At 37.2% G+C, this 23549-nt stretch overlaps 1 protein-coding gene across 3 annotated transcripts; it reads left to right on the top strand.

Moving 5' to 3' along the window:
- The first annotated feature begins 646 nt into the window (after nucleotides 1-646).
- On the top strand, nucleotides 647-17116 carry LOC125169464 (natural killer cells antigen CD94-like). Of its 3 annotated transcripts, XM_047864845.1 has the most exons (8): nucleotides 647-772; nucleotides 1337-1447; nucleotides 3302-3400; nucleotides 4251-4370; nucleotides 5473-5559; nucleotides 11925-12076; nucleotides 13893-13999; nucleotides 16743-17116. In XM_047864845.1, exons 1-8 carry the CDS (start codon nucleotides 739-741, stop codon nucleotides 16861-16863), a joined length of 831 nt encoding a protein of 276 aa, XP_047720801.1. In that variant the 5' UTR covers nucleotides 647-738; the 3' UTR covers nucleotides 16864-17116. The 3 variants fall into 3 exon arrangements, with proteins under 3 accessions (XP_047720801.1, XP_047720804.1, XP_047720802.1); XM_047864848.1 differs by lacking the exon at nucleotides 3302-3400; XM_047864846.1 differs by lacking the exon at nucleotides 5473-5559.
- The last annotated feature ends 6433 nt before the right edge of the window (nucleotides 17117-23549 follow it).

Here is a 23549-nt window from a genome sequence, read left to right as displayed (position 1 = left end):
TGTGTACAATATCTATTTCTACGCACTCCAGGTATTTTTTTTTCATCTGAGTTCAATAAATAGCACATGGTAGATTGTTAGTGGTTACCCAATTTTATTTCTATGAATAGAACTTGTTTTTACTTGAAAAAAAAGTGGCAGAGGGGCTTAGTACCAAAAAACCTTAAGCCAAACTGTCAATATCTTGATCTATAGATTTTATTATGAGGTCTAATTCCTCAATAGGTATTTATTATAGGGTGTCATTTAAATGTCTCTTTAACAGATATCTGTTATTTCCAATATTTCCTTCTTATCCCTCTAGTTGGCTAGACCCTTAGTTCCATGTACCTATGTCTTTCTTTAGTACATACCCTATTCTCACGAAAATTTTCACTGGGGACTACTTATTGACAAGTTTTTGTTATGACAGTGACTTTTCCTAATTTATTTCCAGACCATTACTTGCACAAACCAGATGCTATTAAAAGGCTTGTTGTACATAATTTAATGAAGTAGGAACAGTTTTTATGTTTGCAAAACTGTTAGAAATATATCCAGTTGCTTTCACATTTCCTCTGTGGTTTTTACCAAAGTAAGTTAGTATCATACACTGTAAGTAGCCTCCCATTTAAGGTAGGTCTGTACTTTTCATCAACTCTAGGGTAGTGGCAGAACAAATCTCTTCATTCACTTACCACCATCTTTGTGGATTTCTTTTCAGCACGGGGCTCAAGGAACTATCCAGAAGGCTTCATCATGTCCAATGCTCCAGACTCTCAGCAGCCTCCAGGTATTTTTTTTTTCATTCAAAATCCTATACCATTTTAATGAAAATAAAATTTTCATTATCTTTGTCTATCATCATTGATGGTTACGATTATAACAGGGGCATAAAGGCCTTATATTTTCTTTAATATTTTTCAGATATACTGAAAGGATGTTTTTAAATAAAATTAACAGAAAAAATGATGTAGTTCCCGGCTCAACCAAAAGCATAATCAATCATTTAAATAGTTTTAGCTGAGTGGGCTCTTAGATGGAAATGTGATTTGACTGTTTCTGATTTCAGTACTACTATAATCATTTTTCTAACAATTTTTGAAAATAGTCATGAATCTCTAAATTAAGTTCTAATCTTATTTGCTTTACAAGAATATAAATTAATGGTGGATGGGAGAAAGGCTAGATGGGTGATGCGTATTAATGAAGGCACCTGTTGTGATGAGCCCTGGGTGTTGTGTGTAAGTGATGAACCTCTTAATTCTACTCCTGAAACCAATATTGCATTGTATGTTAACTAACTAAAATTTAAATACATTAAAAACAACTAATTATGTATTTTCTATTCTAAAAGAAATCACAGAGCAGACAGAGACAATTGTGGACTTGAACCTTCCTCTTCCTCCTCCTCCTCCTGCTCCAGAGGATGAATGGGGCCCAAATCCTGAGCCTACTAAAATGAGTGGTACAGTATATATACCAGATTTTATGGATCTGTGTTTTCTCTTTCTTATCTTAAGGTACTTCTTCACTTGATTTTACTTTTCTCTGGCTGTTATTATTTTGGAATTTTACAATTTAGAGAAAATATAGAGATTAAAGGTTTTTCAAAATGTATATAGTAATTAATCAAAAGCATATTTTCTCACAAAGACATTTGAAAATTTCATACATTAAGGAGAATATTCAAATACAAAAGAAGCCATTTGTCCAAATTTTGACTTGTTTCCTGGCATGAAACGGAGAGACTTAAACATGATCAAGGTGCAAAATTTGAAATGTGATCATGATTTAAAATTCAGCAGATTTATAAAACGACGAGAAAGGTAGAGCCCTACTATATGATTGCATCCTTTTGATCATAATGAAACATTAGTAGAGCACGATCTCTCAGCTTCAGCACCACTGACATTTTGGGCTAAATGACTCTTTGTTGTGGGGGATGGCCCAGTAATTGTAGGATGGTTAGTAGCATCTCTGGCTTCTATTCACTAGACACCAGTCACATTGCTCCTCAGTAGCCCTTGCCCCTCAGTTATGACACCAAGAATGTCTCCAGACAGTTACAAATGCCTCTGGTCGATAACCGCCATTACATTATTCAGAAAGTTAGAGAAGTGATTTGGACAGTAGTTATTAACATAACCATTTTCTTTATGGCAGCGTTTCGCCTCATTTCAGGAGTGCAATTCTTCAGAAGTATAATCGTTTTTTTTTTAAACTAGAGTCTATAAGTTTATTTCAGAAGAAATAAACATACCAAGAAAAGACTATAAACCACGATGGCTAAAAGTTTGGTTTCTAAAATGTGGCGATGTAGCATCTTATTGTTGTGAAACTGAAGAAATTATAGATATTTGGCCTAAATCCAAAATAGTCCCCAAGATTTATTATAAAGTAATTCTTTCTAAGAAGAATGTACCACTAGTGAGAAAGATCACAGAAAGAATTCTATTTGAATAACAGAAGATATTTAAAATAATTAACCATTTCTCCCATCTGATTATATTAATGAGAATAAGGTAATCTGAGCTGAAATTTTATACCTGTTATTTAAGGGTATTTAATACCTGTACGTAAATTTTTCATCTGACCATGACTAAACCAAGATCATGCTCAGGTTTGATGGTTGACTGGGAGAACTCACATAGATACTCACACTTATAGCTAAGATTCATGACAATGGAAGGATACCAAGCCCAAACAGCAAAGGGAAAAGGTACATGGAATAAAGAACGGGGGACACTAGACTCAAGCTTGCAAGGGTCTTTTCTCAGTAGAGTCACACAGGCCACGCAAATTCCCCCCCCCCCCCCCCCCGCACATTGTGACAATGTGTGTCAAATGTTGCCATCCCAGGAAACTCATTAGACTATTGGTGTTCAGGGTCGTTATTGGAGCTGATTACCCAGGCAACCTCTGGCTGGCATGTAACAAAACTCCAGACTTTCAGAAGGAAAGCAGGAGATTATCATGAACTACATGGTGTGCATAAACAGTTCAGGAATAGTGAGCCACTCTTATCAATGACTGTTGTGGAAACCCTCTTGAAATCTAGGTTTCCAGAAGCCAGCTAAGGCCAACCTTACAATCAGACCTTTCAAAGGATGGTAGTCAGGTCTGCTATGTTAATTCGTTTCTGCACATCCTCTTAAGTAGCTTTTGTTCCCTTCTCATTCAGCCTAAAAGTTCATTGGGCAATATGTTTCAGAAATTTTGGGATATTTTAAGAGCAATAGCCAATGGCTAATAATGGTATTAATCTTTCAAACAATAGGAGCTCAGAATATCTCTGATTATCACTCACTCTGTTTCTTAGCTTCTTCTATTCCCTTTTTTCTGTATGGAATCATTCCTGTGGTCCTGGGAATCTTCAGCTTGCTGCTCTTGGCATTATGTGGATTCTTTGGTTATCAGTGTAAGTCTGATTTATTAGGGGAAAAGATTTCTCAGATTATCATATTGTTTTAAACCGTTTTCAGATAATAGTTTTTGGTGAATGTTTTAATGCCATAAGTAAAAAAACAACAGGTAAAAAATGACATGAAATTATCACAATTTTTACCATATGAAATAATTTCACTCTGTGAGCTCTCAGTAACTGCACCTGTTTTTCCAGGGAGGTGATATTATTGCAATTGCTGTAGACATAGTAATAGCAATGATTATCATTGTTATTTGAAAACTACAACTAGCTAAGAAATAAGTTCAATGAATTTACGACTGTATTTACTTTGAAGACAGAAAGTAATTTCTTCTGTAATTTGCTTAAATTGTCAGTGTCTCCAGCAGCCTAAATTAGATTGGCAGAATGTTTTTATTGCTACTAAAATTATTCCCAACTGGTGATTTGAAAATAAGTGTTCCTCTTTGATAACATCAGCTCGAAACCCAAAATTCCGTAATTTTGATCAGGAAGTGAAATTCTACACATTAAATCAACCATTCATGATGCCAAAAGATTTATTCAAGACTATGTTTATTGTTTTCGTTGTCTGTTTTGAATTGTACCATTTTTCTATTAATAGAAACGTGCATTCAAACTTCTAAGGAAATTAGGTTGATATTTCAGATTTAGTCATAGACTTTAGAAATGATAGTGGATAAATGAAAGCGTATTTAGCCATAGATCTTTTTAAAGTCTTGGAAAATATTTATGGAGACCTTTATTAGGGAGGAAACTATAAAAATTATACCTTGTAATTGAACACACTGCTACATCATAATTAAGAATGTGGTTTATATGTATTGGGAATTCTTGTTCTTAGACTTTCATACTGTTGAGGCATCAGCGACCAAGATGAAGAGCCTTAACGCATTGATTGAGTCTTTTCAAAGCAAAGCAGACAAATTTCTTCATGTCCAAAATGTTCTTGACCAAAATAAAGGTAATATGAAAGCTAGAACAAACTCTTTGTACAGAATGCTAGATTGTTCTTCTTGTTGCGGTCCCGAAATGGTTGGTTGCATAATGTAACAGGAGCCCTCTGACACAACAGCATGGCTGTTTTGACGACTTCTTGCCTCTTAGTTCCTCACATAATCTTCTGAAACTGAGTGAGTCACATATTTATGAGACAAGGCTTCCTATATTAATTAATTAGCTCATTCACTCATTTATTCATCCACATTTGTTCAATGCACACTAAATGCCAGCCACTAGGCTAGTGATCAGTATGAACCCTACCATTGGGAGGCTCAGGAGAAAGCATATAAACCAAAAATAAATCAAAATGTCCAGGTGTGCATAGAGGTGTGCAAGATGTTGGTGGAGCATAGAAATGGAAGAATTTAAATACCTGAAAAGTCATGGTGTTTTCATAGTTTCAAACTCCTAAGAATAAGAGTTGAAAATACTAGAGTCATCATAAAGCGTCTTTTATGTTAAGTAATTGTAACATAAAATAGTCTATATTTACAATAAATAAGTATTTTACAAAGGCCATGCATTAGAATGTTAGTTTGTTTCCTGTGAGGTACCAAATCTATCTTGAATACTTAAATCAACCATGTGGGAGCCCTTAGTGACAGGCTGTGATAAAAGACTGGTTTCTTTCTATCTTTTTCTTTTTTTTTTTTATTGAGATATGCTTAACATCTAACACTGTGTCTGTTTGAGATGTATGAAATGTTGGCTTAATGCATTTGTATATTGCAGTATGATTACTACAGTAGCATATCATGTTGCATAATTACCATTTCAATTCTGTATTGAGAGCAATGAAGATTCAGTGCCTTAGGAGCTTTGAATTTCTAATACAGTATTGTTGATTACGATCCCTAAGTTGTGCATTTTAAAAGGCTGGTTTCTAAGCGATTGATTATTTCAGCTAAAGGTAAACGTAATTCAGAAGAGAGGGGAATTGACCAAAATTATTTATGTATTTTGCCGCGTGGTAATTTCAGTATTGTGAGTTGGTAATTTTCATTATTATAATTTCCCTATTGTGACTATATCTGATGTAATGTGTCTTCTCGTCTATTACGAAGCCTTATTGTCCTATGTGGAAACCCTAGAGTGGCTGCAAAGCCAGGAGTATCTCCTTGAGGCTTTACATGAACTCAATCAGAAACAAGGTAATTTGGAAGTGAAAAAATTCTGAGTTGATAATAATTCTTTTTTTTTTTTTTGTAATTTTTTCACATCTACAAAATAATATTTCTTTTTTTTATGAAATTTATTGTCAAATTGGTTTCCATACAACACCCAGTGCTCATCCCAAAAGGTGCCCTCCTCAATACCAATCACCCACCCTCTCCTCCCTCCCACCCCCCATCAACCCTCAGTTTGTTCTCAGTTTTTAACAGTCTCTTATGCTTTGGCTCTCTCCCATTCTAACCTCTTTTTTTTTTTTTTCCTTCCCCTCCCCCATGGGTTCCTGTTAAGTTTCTCAGGATCCACATAAGAGTGAAACCATATGGTATCTGTCTTTCTCTGTATGGCTTAATTCACTTAGCATCACACTCTCCAGTTCCATCCACGTTGCTACAAAAGGCCATATTTCATTTTTTCTCATTGCCACGTAATATTCCATTGTGTATATAAACCACAATTTCTTTATCCATTCATCAGTTGATGGACATTTAGGCTCTTTCCATAATTTGGCTATTGTTGAGAGTGCTGCTATGAACATTGGGGTACAAGTGCCCCTATGCATCAGTACTCCTGTATCCCTTGGATAAATTCCTAGCAGTGCTATTGCTGGGTTATAGGGTAGGTCTATTTTTAATTTTCTGAGGAACCTCCACACTGCTTTCCAGAGCGGCTGCACCAATTTGCATTCCCACCAACAGTGCAAGAGGGTTCCCGTTTCTCCACATCCTCGCCAGCATCTATAGTCTCCTGATTTGTTCATTTTGGCCACTCTGACTGGCATGAGGTGATACCTGAGTGTGGTTTTGATTTGTATTTCCCTGATAAGGAGCGACGCTGAACATCTTTTCATGTGCCTGTTGGCCATCCGGATGTCTTCTTTAGAGAAGTGTCTATTCATGTTTTCTGCCCATTTCTTCACTGGGTTATTTGTTTTTCGGGTGTGGAGTTTGGTGAGCTCTTTATAGATTTTGGATACTAGCCCTTTGCCCGATATGTCATTTGTGAATATCTTTTCCCATTCCGTTGGTTGCCTTTTAGTTTTGTTGGTTGTTTCCTTTGCTGTGCAGAAGCTTTTTATCTTCATAGGGTCCCAGTAATTCACTTTTGCTTTTAATTCCCTTGCCTTTGGGGATGTGTCGAGTAAGAGATTGCTACGGCTGAGGTCAGAGAGGTCTTTTCCTGCTTTCTCCTCTAAGGTTTTGATGGTTTCCTGTCTCACATTTAGGTCCTTTATCCATTTTGAGTTTATTTTTGTGAATGGTGTGAGAAAGTGGTCTAGTTTCAACCTTCTGCATGTTGCTGTCCAGTTCTCCCAGCACCATTTGTTAAAGAGGCTGTCTTTTTTCCATTGGATGTTCTTTCCTGCTTTGTCAAAGATGAGTTGGCCATACGTTTGTGGGTCTAGTTCTGGGGTTTCTATTCTATTCCATTGGTCTATGTGTCTGTTTTTGTGCCAATACCATGCTGTCTTGATGATTACAGCTTTGTAGTAGAGGCTAAGTCTGGGATTGTGATGCCTCCTGCTTTGGTCTTCTTCTTCAAAATTCCTTTGGCTATTCGGGGCCTTTTGTGGTTCCATATGAATTTTAGGATTGCTTGTTCTAGTTTCGAGAAGAATGCTGGTGCAATTTTGATTGGGATTGCATTGAATGTGTAGATAGCTTTGGGTAGTATTGACATTTTCACAATATTTATTCTTCCAATCCATGAGCAGGGAATGTCTTTCCATTTCTTTAAATCTTCTTCAATTTCCTTCATAAGCTTTCTATAGTTTTCAGCATACAGATCCTTTACATCTTTGGTTAGATTTATTCCTAGGTATTTTATGCTTCTTGGTGCAATTGTGAATGGATTCAGTTTCTTTATTTGTCTTTCTGTTGCTTCATTGTTAGTGTATAAGAATGCAACTGATTTCTGTACATTGATTTTGTATCCTGCAACTTTGCTGAATTCCTGTATCAGTTCTAGCAGACTTTTGGTGGAGTCTATCGGATTTTCCATGTATAATATCATGTCATCTGCAAAAAGCGAAAGCTTGACTTCATCTTTGCCAATTTTGATGCCTTTGATTTCCTTTTGTTGTCTGATTGCTGATGCTAGAACTTCCAGCACTATGTTAAACAGCAGCGGTGAGAGTGGGCATCCTTGTCGTGTTCCTGATCTCAGGGAAAAAGCTCTCAGTTTTTCCCCGTTGAGGATGATGTTAGCTGTCGGCTTTTCATAAATGGCTTTTATGATCTTTAAGTATGTTCCTTCTATCCCGACTTTCTCAAGGGTTTTTATTAAGAAAGGGTGCTGGATTTTGTCAAAGGCCTTTTCTGCATCGATTGACAGGATCATATGGTTCTTCTCTCTTTTTTTGTTAATGTGATGTATCACGTTGATTGATTTGCGAATGTTGAACCAGCCCTGCATCCCAGGAATGAATCCCACTTGATCATGGTGAATAATTCTTTTTATATGCCGTTGAATTCGATTTGCTAGTATCTTATTGAGAATTTTTGCATCCATATTCATCAGGGATATTGGCCTGTAGTTCTCTTTTTTTACTGGGTCTCTGTCTGGTTTAGGAATCAAAGTAATACTGGCTTCATAGAATGAGTCTGGAAGTTTTCCTTCCCTTTCTATTTCTTGGAATCGCTTGAGAAGGATAGGTATGATCTCTGCTTTAAACGTCTGGTAGAACTCCCCTGGGAAGCCATCTGGTCCTGGACTCTTATTTGTTGGGAGATTTTTGATAACCGATTCAATTTCTTCGCTGGTTATGGGTCTGTTCAAGCTTTCTATTTCCTCCTGATTGAGTTTTGGAAGAGTGTGGGTGTTCAGGAATTTGTCCATTTCTTCCAGGTTGTCCAATTTGTTGGCATATAATTTTTCATAGTATCCCCTGATAATTGTTTGTATCTCTGAGGGATTGGTTGTAATAATTCCATTTTCATTCATGATTTTATCTATTTGGGTCATCTCCCTTTTCTTTTTGAGAAGCCTGGCTAGAGGTTTGTCAATTTTGTTTATTTTTTCAAAAAACCAACTCTTGGTTTCGTTGATCTGCTCTACAGTTTTTTTAGTTTCTATATTGTTTATTTCCGCTCTGATCTTTATTATTTCTCTTCTTCTGCTGGGCTTAGGCTGCCTTTGCTGTTCTGCTTCTAGTTCCTTTAGGTGTGCTGTTAGATTTTGTATTTGGGATTTTTCTTGTTTCTTGAGATAGGCCTGGATTGCAATGGATTTTCCTCTCAGGACTGCCTTTGCTGCATCCCAAAGCGTTTGGATTGTTGTATTTTCATTTTCGTTTGTTTCCATATATTTTTTAATTTCTTCTCTAATTGCCTGGTTGACCCACTCATTCGTTAGTAGGGTGTTCTTTAACCTCCATGCTTTTGGAGGTTTTCCAGACTTTTTTCTGTGGTTGATTTCAAGCTTCATAGCATTGTGGTCTGAAAGTAAGCATGGTATAATTTCAATTCTTGTAAACTTATGAAGGGCTGTTTTGTGACCCAGTATATGATCTATCTTGGAGAATGTTCCATGTGCACTCGAGAAGAAAGTATATTCTGTTGCTTTGGGATGCAGAGTTCTAAATATATCTGTCAAGTCCATCTGATCCAATGTCTCATTCAGGGCCCTTGTTTCTTTATTGACCGTGTGTCTAGATGATCTATCCATTTCTGTAAGTGGGGTGTTAAAGTCCCCTGCAATTACCACATTCTTATCAATAAGGTTGCTTATGTTTATGAGTAATTGTTTTATATATTTGGGGGCTCCGGTATTCGGTGCATAGACATTGATAATTGTTAGCTCTTCCTGATGGATAGACCCTGTAACTATTATATAATGTCCTTCTTCATCTCTTGTTACAGCCTTTAATTTAAAGTCTAGTTTGTCTGATATAAGTATGGCTACTCCAGCTTTCTTTTGGCTTCCAGTCGCATGATAAATAGTTCTCCATCCCCTCACTCTCAATCTAAAGGTGTCCTCAGGTCTAAAATGAGTCTCTTGTAGACAGCAAATAGATGGGTCTTGTTTTTTTATCCATTCTGATACCCTATGTCTTTTGGTTGGCGCATTTAATCCATTTACATTCAGTGTTATTATAGAAAGATACGGGTTTAGAGTCATTGTGATGTCTGTATTTTTTATGCTTATAGTGATGTCTCTGGGACTTTGTCTCACAGGGTCCCCCTTAGGATCTCTTGTAGGGCTGGTTTAGTGGTGACAAATTCCTTCAGTTTTTGTTTGTTTGGGAAGACCTTTATCTCTCCTTCTATTCTAAATGACAGACTTGCTGGATAAAGGATTCTCGGCTGCATATTTTTTCTGTCTAGCACCCTGAAAATCTCGTGCCAATTCTTTCTGGCCTGCCAAGTTTCAAAAGAGAGATCAGTCACGAGTCTTATAGGTCTCCCTTTATATGTGAGGGCACGTTTACCCCTTGCTGCTTTCAGAATTTTCTCTTTATCCTTGTATTTTGCCAGTTTCACTATGATATGTCATGAAGAAGATCGATTCAAGTTACGTCTGATGGGAGTTCTCTGTGCCTCTTGGATTTCAATGCCTTTTTCCTTCCCCGGTTCAGGGAAGTTCTCAGCTATTATTTCTTCAAGTACCCCTTCAGCACCTTTCCCTCTCTCTTCCTCCTCTGGGATACCAATTATGCGTATATTATTTCTTTTTAGTGTATCACTTAGTTCTCTAATTTTCCCCTCATACTCCTGGATTTTTTTATCTCTCTTTCTCTCAGCTTCCTCTTTTTCCATAACTTTATCTTCTAGTTCACCTATTCTCTCCTCTGCCTCTTCAAGCCGAGCTGTGGTGGTTTCCATTTTGTTATGCATTTCGTTTAAAGCGTTTTTCAGCTCCTCGTGACTGTTCCTTAGTCCCTTGATCTCTGTAGCAAGAGATTCTCTGCTGTCCTGTATACTGTTTTCAAGCCCAGCGATTAATTTTATGACTATTATTCTAAATTCACTTTCTGTTATATTACTTAAATCCTTTTTGATCAGCTCATTAGCTGTTGTTATTTCCTGGAGATTCTCCTGAGGGGAATTCTTCCGCTTGGTCATTTTGGATAGTCCCTGGCGTGGTGAGGACCTGCAGGGCACTTCCCCTGTGCTGTGGTGTATAACTGGAGTTGATGGGCGGGGCCGCAGTCAGACCTGATGTCTGCCCCCAGCCCACCGCTGGGGCCACAGTCAGACTGGTGTGTGCCTTCTCTTCCCCTCTCCTAGGGGCGGGATTCACTGTGGGGTGGTGTGGCTCGTCTGGGCTACTTGCACCCTGCCAGGCTTGTGATGCTGGGGATCTGGTGTATTAGCTGGGGTGGGTAGGCAATGTGCCCGGGGGCAGGAGGGGCAGGCTTAGATCACTTCTCCTTGGGTGATCCACTTCAGGAGGGGCCCCTCTTCCGTGGGCCTCTCGTCTGCGTTTGGCTCCGGCGACTCTGTTCTGCTAATCCTCTGGCGGTTTTCTGGGTTATTTAGGCAGGTGTAGATGGAATCTAGGTGATTAGCAGGACGTGCGGTGAGCCCAGCGTCCTCCTAAGCCGCCATCTTGCTTATATCTGATAATAATTCTTAACAACAGTCTTATTTATCTGAAAAGGGAAAGGTATGAAGCAATAAGGCCTTGTTTGTGGGTTCTGAGGGTCTGTGGGCTCTGAGTTATAAATATTTTCTTTCCTGGGCACATATACACCCCAATGTTATAGTGGTGCTATTAACAAGGCCAAATTATGGAAAGAGCCCAAATGTCCTTTGACTGGTGAATGAGTAAAGAAGATATGAGGTATGTGTATGTATGTGTGTATGTGTATATACATACGTGTGTGTGCGTGTATAAATATATATATGTGTATATATATACACAGGCACACACACACATATGTATATACGTGTGTGTGTGTATACATATATATATATATATACTTCACAATGAAAACGAATGAAATATTGTCATTTGCAAAAATGTGGGTGGAACTAGAGGGTATGATGCTAGGCAAAATAAATCAGGCAAAGAGAGACAGGTATCGTATGATTTCACTCATGTGTGGAATTTGAGAAACTGAACAGATGAACAAAGGGGAAGGGAAGGAAAAATAAGAGAAAACCAGAGAGGGAGGCAAACCATAAGAGACTCTTAAACACAGAGAACAAACTGAGGGCTGCTGGAGGGGAGGTGATGGGCAGGGGATGGGCTAAACGGTGATGGGCATTAAGGAGAGAACTCTTTGGGATGAATGCTGGGTGTCCTAGGTAAGAGACGGATCACTGGGTTCTCCTCCTGAATTCAAGACTACTCTGTATGTTAACGGACTTGAATTTTTAATAAAAAATATTTTCTTTCCTAGGAGTCAGGTGTGGACGTCCTCTGAAACGCTGGGTTCAATCCAATGACCACTGCTACCACCAAACCATGGAAATGGTTTCTTGGTTAGACTGTTTCGATATTTGTGTCTCTTTGAATGCTACATTTTTAAAGACAGAAGGGAGTAGGTTAAAGGTGAGATTGTATTTTCTTCTTTACTTCTGGGATATCAATATATAGTAGATACCAGTCACAGGAAGTGTTCACCTGTGGCTCTAAAAACAGAGAAAGGAGTACTCTCTTGCTTCGTTTTTCACTCATCTTTTCCTGGCCTGCTCCACTTCAGCAAGCCGTTCTTTTCGGTTTCCTGTAGAAACGTTGCATTTGCTGCTCCCTCTGCATGCAATGTTCTTTTCTCATGTGACCATGAACTATTTCACCTCCTTCAAGTATGCATTCATTCAGTTACCACCTTCTCAATGACCTGCCCTGACACCCCCATTTAAATTTGCAACTTGTACATCAGTGTCCACCCCCGGTCTCCCACAGATGCCCTTCTCTGTACTCCTAGTCTAACCTGCTTTAATTTTTTCCTTTTCCTTTCCTTTCCTTTCCTTTCCTTTCCTTTCCTTTCCTTTCCTTCCCTTCCTTCCCCTCCCCTCCCCTCTCCTCCTCTCCTCTCCTTCCCTTTCCTTTCTTCTTTCCTTGCCTTGCCTTGCCTTTCCACTTCTTATTTTAATTGCAGTACAGTTAACATACGGTGTTACAGTAGTTTCAGGTGCACAGCATAGTGATTCAACAATTTTATGTATTACCCAATGCTCATTATGATAAATGTACTCTTTTTTTTTTCAAATTAACCTTCTTCTATTGAATCCAGGGGCTAAAATAAGGAAATCATTCTTTATCTTTTGATAAGCATACCTCTTGAATCCCCATCACCCATTTCACCTCTCACCCCACCCCCCACCTCTCCTCTAGTAACCGTCAGTTTGCTCCTTACAGTGAAGAGTCCATTTTTTGGTGTGTGTGGTTTTATTCTTTGTTCATTTGTTTTGTTTCGTACATTCCATATATGTTGGAAATTATATGGTGGCTGTCTTTCTCTTGAGGATTTATTTTACTTAGCATTGCACCCTCTAGATCCATCCATGCTGCAAATGTCAAGATTTTATTCTTTTATGGCTGAGTAACATCACGTTATTCATACCTACCACATCTTCTCTATGTATTCATCTATTAATGGACACTTGGACTGCTTCCATAGCTTGGCTATTGTCAATACTGCTGCAATAAAAATAGGGGTGCACATACCTTTTCAAATTAGTGTTTTTGTATTCTTTGGGTAAATACCCAGCAGCGCAACTACTGGATCATAGGGTAGTTCTATTTTTAATGTTTTGAGGAACCTCCACACTGTCCTCTACTGTGGCGGCCCCATTGCATTCCCCACTAACAGTGAAGGAAAGTTCCTTTTTCTCCACATCCTCCCCAACCCCGTTTCTTGTGGTTTTGACTTTAACCATTCTGACAGATCTGAGATGATAGCTCACTGTGGTCCCCTGCTCTAGTTTCTTTTATAGCTGGTGTCACCTTATGTATCACTTGTATGTATGTTTATCTCTGTCTGTACCCAATCGCCCAAAGCAGGAAGCGTTCTCATTTTTGTTCAATGATATGTCTCCTGTGGAAGAGTAGACACAGAGTTGGATTAAGCAATAGAATGAGTAAATAGAAGAAATTCATTTTTGCTGTGTGGTGTCCTCTTGAATATAAGAGTTTCTATTAGCAGTCTTTCTTTTTTTCTTTGTATGTAATTCCTGGTTTGAGAAAAGCACGGGCACTGAAGAACTGAAATATATTTTTTTATGTTTCTTTTATCATTGGAGATATATATACATATATATTTTCTTTTTGTGATTCTTTACTTCTCACCTGACACAAATTCCATATTTTTGGTCTGTAATGTGCTTTTAGTATTAATAGCTTTATATTTTTTGCTTCCGTGCAGAATGTCATGGAATTAATTGCAGTAGGTCCTACTTGGCTTGGCCTGTCTTACAGGGAGAAGGACAATGAATGGAAATGGGAGGATGGCTCCTCTCCTTCTCCTGGGCTGTAAGTTTCCAATATATAATTTAGTTCTCTTTTCCTTTCTCAATGGCTTTTGCTGAAAGAGCTTGAGGAAATAGAGATGACTGGGGACAAAATTTAGACTTTTTTTTCCCCCTTGCCTTTGTTATTTCACATTATACCGTCAGCAATATTATAAACCATAAAGTCACGTAAGTATTTTATAATTAATGTAAATATGCCTCTCTAATTATAGAATCTGATTAATTACAATTTTAGGTAAGAAAAGTAATATGGACAAGAATATGATTATATGTAAACTTTAGGACCTCTATGTTGCTCTTTGGGAAGAAGTATAGAATTGTCATTCCCTGGCCAAAGCATTTGAGTCCTTTTTATGGTTTTATTTTTTTTATTTTTCTTTCTTTATTTTTTTTCCTTTTTATGGTTTTAAGCACATGCTGGTCAATTGTGATCGAGAAACTTTACATTCGATAGCTATTGAAAAAATATGTATATAAATCTACTTCAACACTGTATGACAAATGTAATATTTCAAAGTTTTGATAGTTTTGATAGCTGACTATTTTTATTTTGTCCTTTTATGTTATAGTCTTCTGATATTTAGTGAGACCATTTTTCCTACAACCTATAATAACACTTTTGACCATTTTATCTTATTTATTTACTTATTTTTTATTTTTGGAATGGTTTCTTATATATTAAGTGTCTAACCTCTCTTTCAGACATCTTACCAGATTTTCCCTTTAGTAATTTGCCCTTTAAGTTTATTTGCCTTTATTACATGAACGGGAAGTTAACATTTAGGTATACAGAGATTGTCTTTATTCGTTGGAAATTTGTTTTGACATATAATGGAGAAAGCTCCAGGTACACATGTACCTGGAGAAGCAGGTACATGTGTGTTTATGTATAATTATAATTATATCTGTTCCTAATATGTATATTTCAGTTAGGTAACTAATTGTCAGAGTACTGTTTAAATGATTATTTTTTCATCACTGAATTTAATGTCACATTTTTGATACACTAAAATGTAATATTTAAATAATTTAACTCATTTAATATGTCATTTAAATATTTCATAGTAAATGTTTTAATGTGTAAAAAACCACGAATATTTTTCTGGTCTTGCTTGTGCTATTGTTTCAAATTATGAGTCTATGCTTATTTTCATGGTTGACAATTTTATTTATTACTTTTTTTAATGTTTAGTTTTAAGAGAGAGAGGGAGAAAGAGTGTGAGCGGGAGAGGGGCAGAGAGAGAAGGAGACAGAATCTGAAGCAGGCTCCAGGCTCTTACCTGTCAGCACAGAGCCTGACGCAGGGGTTCGAACTCAAGAACCATGAGATCATGACCTGAGCGCAGGTCAAGAGTTGGATTCTTAATCGACTTAGCCACCCAGGCGCCCCAGTTTTTATTACTTTTTCTGACTTTAAATATGAATTTTATTCTTCTTCCTTTGCCAAATGAAACATCATATTTGTTTTGAAATAACATTCTTTCATTTCGAACTATTCAGAAAGGCAAGATATATCTGTGGCATATTTTTATTCTAAGTGGCCAGATAATTTTGCCTTATAAGCAATGTCATTTTCAAGTTAAAAATTATAAAAGATAAAGGGCTTTACTATTTCCATCTCAAAGTTGGCTTAAGTATGCTGTTTTTTTATGAAGGCTTTGATATTATTATATCAGGTTTCTTATGTGATCATGATCTCTTTCTATAGTTAAATCACAGTCCCCCAATCACAATAAATTTCATCAGTCTTCGGGAGAACGATGAATGTTGTAAACATTATGACAACAAAAACATGTTTTAATAATTTTAGTAACCAGACTCAGGCTGACATGGGATGGCTTTGGTTGATCTTTATAGTTATTAGAATTTTGGGACTTGAATGTTTTCCTCTACTTCAAGCCTTGTACAATGTTTGGTACATAGAATACTCAATATGTATGTGATTAATGACTGGAAGAAAGTATAAAATATTTCGGCAATTTATTTTTCCTACACAGTTCAGAATTCTTTTTTTTTTCTAATTTCATTGGCAATATGCATCTAATGTTTCAGTAGACAGACTTTACCTTTTTCCAGACAATATTAGACAACCAATTTTGCTGTAGAGTTGATGAGAGGTAGTTTTATTGGCAATGACCTAAAATGCTCTAGAACTTTAGTTAGGGACTAAACTCAACCCGAGTATTAGATAACATCTACTGTATGGCATTAAAGTCAGTGGTGATTTTGTAAATTGAAGTACACGTTAGAGCAGAGAGAAGCATCCTGTAATATCACACACACAGACGCGCACACACGTGTATATACGTATATATACATTCTAAATTTTATTACTAATATCGGCTATCCAATGTAATGTATTTACAAGCAAAATATCTCTCCTCCAATTGCAGCTGAACATGCATAGCTGAATGGTTTCCATCATACCAATCTGTATTAAACCATAATTTTATATCCCAGGTCATATGTCCTTTCATGCTATTGCCATAGTTTTCCAGCCAGAGCGTTCTCTTTCTTTTTACACTGGTGTGTATTTTCCCACTTGTGAATAATTGTCACATCATGCCTATCTTATCTCTTCTGTAAATGCATGAGGTCTTTATGCAAGAGGGAGAGTGTCTTTACTGCCTTGAGTTCTTGACAGTGCTAAGTGTGGTGAATTTCACGTAGTAGTTCTTAAGTAATGCTATTTAGTATACACATAATGAGTATGGCCAGTGACCTGTGTTTTCTAAATTTCTCAGGGGTTTACCAGAGCCAAGTCTGGATTTCCAGGGAAAATGTGTGTATGTAAAGGCACACACTCTTGGTACTGATAACTGCACCATACCCTCTTCATGCCTGTGTGAGAAGGCTGTCCACTAAATCAGAAGAAAGTTATGAGAAAAGCTATGAGGGTCACATCTCAATAACATTCCAGACGCAAGACCTGCTTGTCTTTGTTCTATTGTTTTTTTCATGTTATTTGTAACCCTTTTATCTCATAGCAGAAACTGTCAAATGACTTTATGATAGACGAAGGCAGAGCCTAGAGTTTTAGCAGAAATATCAGAGGAGCACCAAAAAGTTACAAATTCAGAACCTGTTTGATTTCATGAGAATTGTATAAATGAACTAATAAACATTATTTGTCATGACTACTTAGTCTTTTTGGCTGTCTTTTACATTTCAGAGTCTATTTATTCATTTATAGTTGTGACCCTATGGAAATAAACCTTTAGAACAAATACAGTGGGAAATATAAGTATTAAATAATTTAACACATAGCATACAAAGGATGTGAAAACTACGGAGGAGTATCAATAGTAACAAAAACATAAAATTTAAAAAAAATAAAATAAATTTCTGAAGTCACCTATTTTCCCAAATTGCTTACAGAAGCCTTCCTAGCAGATTTAAATATCAATTTCACTATTATCTTCAATTCCTTGCTTCTCTTCTCGGTGAAAAGAGTATTTTCTGTTAAAGATTACTTTTGGGGGTGACCGGGTGACTCAGTCGGTTGTGTCTGACCCTTGATTTCAGTTCAGGGTCATGGGATCGAGCCTGGCATTGGGCTCTGTGCTGAGGGTGGAGACTGCTTAAGATTCTCTCTTTTTCTTCCTCTGCCTCTTCCCTCACTCACCTTCTTTCTCTCTCTCTCAAATTAAAAAAAATAATAATAATACAAAAATTTAAAGAAAGGAATTGCAGGACAAATTTGGGTAAGAGGAAAAGATCCACGTGGCCCTGAATAGCTTAACACCTAAATAAAAACCCAGTTATTTCAAATCCTGCTTGTGTACACGCTGTTCTCTCTCACTCTAAACAAACAAACAAACAAACAAATAAATAAATAAATAAATATTACTCTTGAGCAGACTTTGGATCAACTCCTGACTACTCCTCAAACTGTTTCAAGTTTTTATGCTATTAATTCTCCCATCACATACAGGTAACCACTTCCATTTAAAATATGTTATCCAAATGTCTATCGACAGATGAATGGATAAAGAAGATGTGGTGTATATATACAATGGAGGATTACTCAGCAGTCAAAAAGAATGAAATCTTGCCACTTGTAACAACATGGATGGAACTAGAGTGTATTATGCTAAGTGAAATAAGTCAGTCAAAGAAAGACAAATATCATATGATATCACTCATATGTGGAATCTAAGATACAAACAAATGAACATAAGGGAAAGGAAGCAAAAATAATATAAAAACAGGAACGGGGACAAAACATAAGTGACTCTTAAATATAGAGAACAAATTGAGGATTGCTGGAGGGGTTGTGCGTGGGGGGGATGGGCTAAATGGGCAAAGGGCATTAAGGAGGACACTTGTGGGGATGAACACTGGGTGTTACATGTAGGGGATGAATCACTGGATTCTACTTCTGAAATAATTACTGCACTAATGCTAACTAACTTGGATGTGAATTTTTAAAAAATGAAACAAATATATTACTTTCCAGGGGCACCTGCGTAGCTCTGTTGGTGAAGCATCCAACTCTTGATTTTGTCTCAGGTCATGATCTCATGGTTCTTGGGTTTGAGCCTTGCATTAGGTTCCGTGCTGACCCTGCGGTGCGGAACCTGCTTGGGAGTCTGTCCTGTCTCTCTCTGCTCCTCCCCTGCTCGCTTTCTATCTCTTTCTTTCAAAATGGACATGAACATACCTGTGCATCTCTTCCCATCTGCTTCTACTCATGTACCCTTTCAATTCGCACCTTATATAGGTTTCTTTTCAAAGTAAATGTACTTGAGGGAAGAATCTATACGGATTATGTACTTTCTCACATTCCAATACTCACTCAGAACATTGTTTGCCTTTTCTTTTTCAAGACTTTTTCAAGTCTTTATCAAGACTGCTGTTGTTTAAAACACTAATGGTCTATTTGTCAGTCATTGACTTTGATTTTTTTTTTTTATATATGTTTCTGTGTTAGGCAGTCTGTTTAATCCAAAAATCCAGTTTACTTCAATATTTGTATGATTTGCCCTATGGACAGAATTTTTCTATGTTACTTATTTCCTGCTTCTTGACACTTTGCTGTCGTCGTCATCATCGTCGTCATCTTTGGATGTAGTATTATTTACTTTGAATGGTTCTGCTCTCTCTTGGTTTTCTTCCTATCACCCAGGTCCTGTAGTTTTAGTCTCCTTTATGGATCTCTAATTTCTCCCTCATCTTTTTCAGCTTTAAATTTTCATTAAAGAGCATTCATTCCATTTAAGATGACATTTGATTTATTGACATAGGTGTGTTTTGTCTCAGTTGGTGGCTATATCCTCACTGGTTCTCCAACTCCCTTAACGCCTGCCTCATCCATCTTTGCTTTTGTATAAAATAAATGAAAACATCTGAGAATCGCTTATATGTTCATATGTAAATATATAGCTATTAGAGCTCATTCATTCTTGTGATGGGTGTAAGATCTGTGTTTAAAGTCTTTTTTTTTTGTCTTTGTCTTTGTTTTTGTTTTTGTTTTGTTTTGTTTGCGGGTGGATGTCCAGTTGGTTTAGCATTATGTGGTGGGAAGACTACCCCTTCTCCTTCGAATTGCCTTTTTTCCTTTCTCAAAGATCAGTCAGCTGTACTTACATGGACTTACTTCTGGGCTCTCTGTTTTGTCTGTCCCCTCACCCATACCACATTGTCTTGAGTATTAGCGTTTTCGTAAGTCTCGAAGTCAGAGAGTCTTGGTCCTCCACCTTTGTTCTCCTTCAGTAATGCGTTGGCTATTCTGAGTCTACCTTTTGGGAGTTTTGTCTGTTTGTTCCATTAGTTCTTGAGAGAACTGGGTTGAAATCTTGCAGTGTTTTGTATACATCAGTTAAAACTTGGGCGTGTTATGTTTTTCAAATCTTATATATATCCTTACTAAATACTTTTTTTTTTTTTAATCTGTGGTAAAGAAACCTTTTGCTGTAAGATAGATAGGAGGCCTGGGCTCAAATATCTTCTATTACACCCTTTATATATTTGCCATCTGGCACGTTTTTCATCTGTAAGTCTCAGTTTCCTGATTCATAAGATTGGGATGATAATAGCTGTAGCTCCTAGCTGTTTAAGGATTAAACAGGATCCTATGTTTGAAGCATTTAGAAGAATGGCTAGATCAGAGTAAGTGTTCCATTGGGGTTAGCTATTGTTATAGACGAGAAGAAAAATCTTAAGCTTCTTGTAAACAGTGGAACATTATATGACTTAAAAGTAGTCTTATTATAAATAATGATGATACGATGTAGAAATGTTGGCGATTGAAATGCATACTATTCTTACATATAAGATTAACTTCCCTCCTTAATCTATTTTCCTTTTTATGTCTTTAACCCTTTCCTTTTTTTTTTGTAAATTTTTTTAATGTTTTTAAATTATTTTTGAAAGAGAGAGAGAGTCAGAGCACAAATAGGGGGAGGGGCAGAGAGAGAGGGAGACACAGAATCAGAAGCAGGCTTCAGTCTCTGAGCTGTCAGCACAGAGCCCCATGTGGAGCTCGAACTTATAAGCCGTGAGATCGTGACCTGAGCCGAAGTCGGACACTTAACTGACTGAGCCACCCAGGTGCCCCTCTTCCACACTGTTCTATTCCCTTCCTTTTCATCCAATTCTCTACACACTTTCTTTACGCTCTTCCTTTCTTTTTGCCTGCTCTACAAGTCAGGTTGACTTAATTGGTTGCAGGTAACAGAAACAGAATTCAATCTGGCTTGGAAAAGTGGGAAAACTTTTGGAAATATACTTGGTTATTATGTATAATTGAAGAAGAGTTTGAATAAACAAACCATAGGAAAGGTAGCGACAGAGCTTAGCCACGGGGAAAATGAGCTATGGAATTCAAGTCTACCAGCTCCCTGCACTGCTTTTTTCTGCCTTTCTCTTTCAATGTGGGTTTTATTCCTCTTTTTCATGAAGATAGATTCCTTCCATATAATTGAAAACACTGACAACAACTACTCTCAGGCCTTCATCTTATAGCTTTTATTATAGGAGAGGTTCTTATCTAATTTTTACTAGAAAATATAATAAATAAGGTCTAGCGAGGGAGGACTAAGCCCTCAAAATATGGCCACGTTAGCTATAAGTGTATGTTTTGAAGGGTCGGAAGTTTTCAGATGGAAGGATCCATGCTGGCTGACAAGAGCATAGATGCCCCTACAATTATTCACTAATTTTTCCTGCACAAAGGTGCCACAAATCAAATATATTCCTCAAGAAAGCATAGAGATTTTTTTTAAAAAACCTGAACAAAATAATACCAAGCGCATCTTTAAAATTCACTCTTTGTCAAGTGCTATTATAAGTGATTCGTATGTGTTAATCAAATCTATTCTCAAACCAACAAGGTAGATGGCAATATTTCATATATTTCATAGAAGAAAGAAGAGGCTAAGTGAAGCTTTGCAAAGTCATGGAACTTGTCAGTGACAGAGCTGGAATTTGAACTCTGACACCTTAATGTCAGAGTCCATGCTCCCAAACACACTAGCATATGTATCTTCTCACATACCTGCTCATCTAATGGCAGGTAAGATTATACTAGAAGCCTTGGAAAATAGTGAATAAAAAAAATTAACGACTCCATATTCATACAAAATATTCTGGAATTCAGAAGACTATACAGGCATATATATATACATATACACACACAGTATATATATATATATATATATATATACCCGATATATATACCCGATATATATATATATATATATACACCCGATATATATACCCGATATATATATATATGTGTATATATATATATATATATATATATAGTATATAAACTATAGTTTTGTGGTAGAATTGCAGTGACAGCTAAAGAACATGTTCTTTGGGGAGTATATGTAAGGGACACAACTCAGATTTAAGGCCGAACCAGAAGAGCAATTCCAGTGGATTTCTAGAATTACATCTCGATATGTAGCAGAAGTCTCAGATTGCTTTTTGAATATGTTGCAAATCAGTTTCCAAGAGAAATAGTGTCTGAGACAGAGATTATTGTATCAAAAATGCTCCTGGGACCAGCACTCTGTGGGAAAAAAAGACAGTATTGGATCCAACGAGCTGCAGTGAACTCACAACCAACTTCAAGCTTTAGCCAACCTCATGGGAATCTCTGAAGCTGGGAAGGTCCTTCAGAATAATCCCCAATGGGGGGTGAGTGCCAGGTCTTTATCTCTCTCGTATCACCCAGACAAGGGATGTAGCTATCCAGTAGGAAGGGTAGTGATCCTCGGTGAGGCAGATGTCTTTAGCTGAGGGCAATTCTTCTGTGTGGAAATCTCAGAGATGTCATGCATCAACATTCCTGAAAGGGGAATCAGGGCACAGCACAGGATTCACGATAGAATAAAGAATTCAGAGCCAAAGCATAAGAGACTCTTAAAAACTGAGAACAAACTGAGGGTTGATGGGGGGTGGGAGGGAGGGTAGGGTAGGCGATGGGCATTGAAGAGGGCATCTTTTGGGATGAGCACTGGGTGTTGTATGGAAAACAATTTGACAATAAATTTCATATATTAAATAAATAAATAAATAAATAAATAAATAAACATTAAGAATTCAGATCTGAAGGATTGAGTTAGAATTGGCCAGAAGTCAATGTTATGCATAAGAAGTTTTCAACAGAGAAAACAGCACGTAGAAAGGCATACTCACTAAGTAATCACTCAACTTTTGACTGAAAGGAGATGGAATAAAGAGGGGCTCTTTTTTTTTTTTTCCTATTTGAATCGGGTGATTAGAATCATGGACTAAGTCCAGTGATATGGCTGGACATCTAGTTGGCTGATAACTCTGCTCAGTGGGGAATACAGGAGGAATAAAAGGTTTCTGGAATTCCAGAATGACAAATTTTTGGTATAATAAATTTGGTATATCTGAAATATCCAGCTGGTAACATGCTCTAAAATCAGAGTCCAGTTGGTTTAATGAGAATAGAATGCTCAGACCCTTCCCTTTTATAAACTTCTCTTTTTAACTCAACAATAGAGCAAACGTAGCTTAAACAAAAATTCTCATAAAATTAGTTCTGCAATTGTACTTTATTTTTACCTGTAAAAATAGCTTCTAAAAATACTCCCAAATGAAATAGAAGGGAATGAGAAAAAAAAAACACTATTGAAAAGTCCTCTCCTACAAATTCAGATTCATGTTGCTGTTAATGCCTCTCAGTCTGTGAATGGACCAGAGAGAAAGTAAATAAACACACACACACAACGGGCAGCATGGAATTAAGAGAACATATGATGATGTAGTTCTTCCTAGGCCCTACCAAGGTGTTCCAAAATTCATTGTTCCAAAAATGTCTGTGGAGGGGCGCCTGGGTGGCGCAGTCGGTTAAGCGTCCGACTTCAGCCAGGTCACGATCTCGCGGCCCGTGAGTTCAAGCCCCGCGTCAGGCTCTGGGCTGATGGCTCAGAGCCTGGAGCCTGTTTCCGATTCTGTGTCTCCCTCTCTCTCTGCCCCTCCCCCGTTCATGCTCTGTCTCTCTCTGTCCCAAAAATAAATAAATGTTGAAAAAAAAATTAAAAAAAAATGTCTGTGGAAAAGATAGAAGA

This window comes from Prionailurus viverrinus, chromosome B4, assembly GCF_022837055.1.
Source record: "Prionailurus viverrinus isolate Anna chromosome B4, UM_Priviv_1.0, whole genome shotgun sequence".
NCBI lineage: Eukaryota > Metazoa > Chordata > Mammalia > Carnivora > Felidae > Prionailurus > Prionailurus viverrinus.
This window is presented reverse-complemented; position numbering and strand designations above follow the sequence as displayed.

Coding starts and splice junctions, on each gene's coding strand:
- LOC125169464 (XM_047864845.1), top strand. CDS start 739: ATGTCCAATGCTCCAGACTCTCAGCAGCCTCCAG. Junction 773..1,336: donor AGACTCTCAGCAGCCTCCAG/GTATTTTTTTTT, acceptor CTATTCTAAAAG/AAATCACAGAGCAGACAGAG. Junction 14,000..16,742: donor TCCTCTCCTTCTCCTGGGCT/GTAAGTTTCCAA, acceptor TAAATTTCTCAG/GGGTTTACCAGAGCCAAGTC.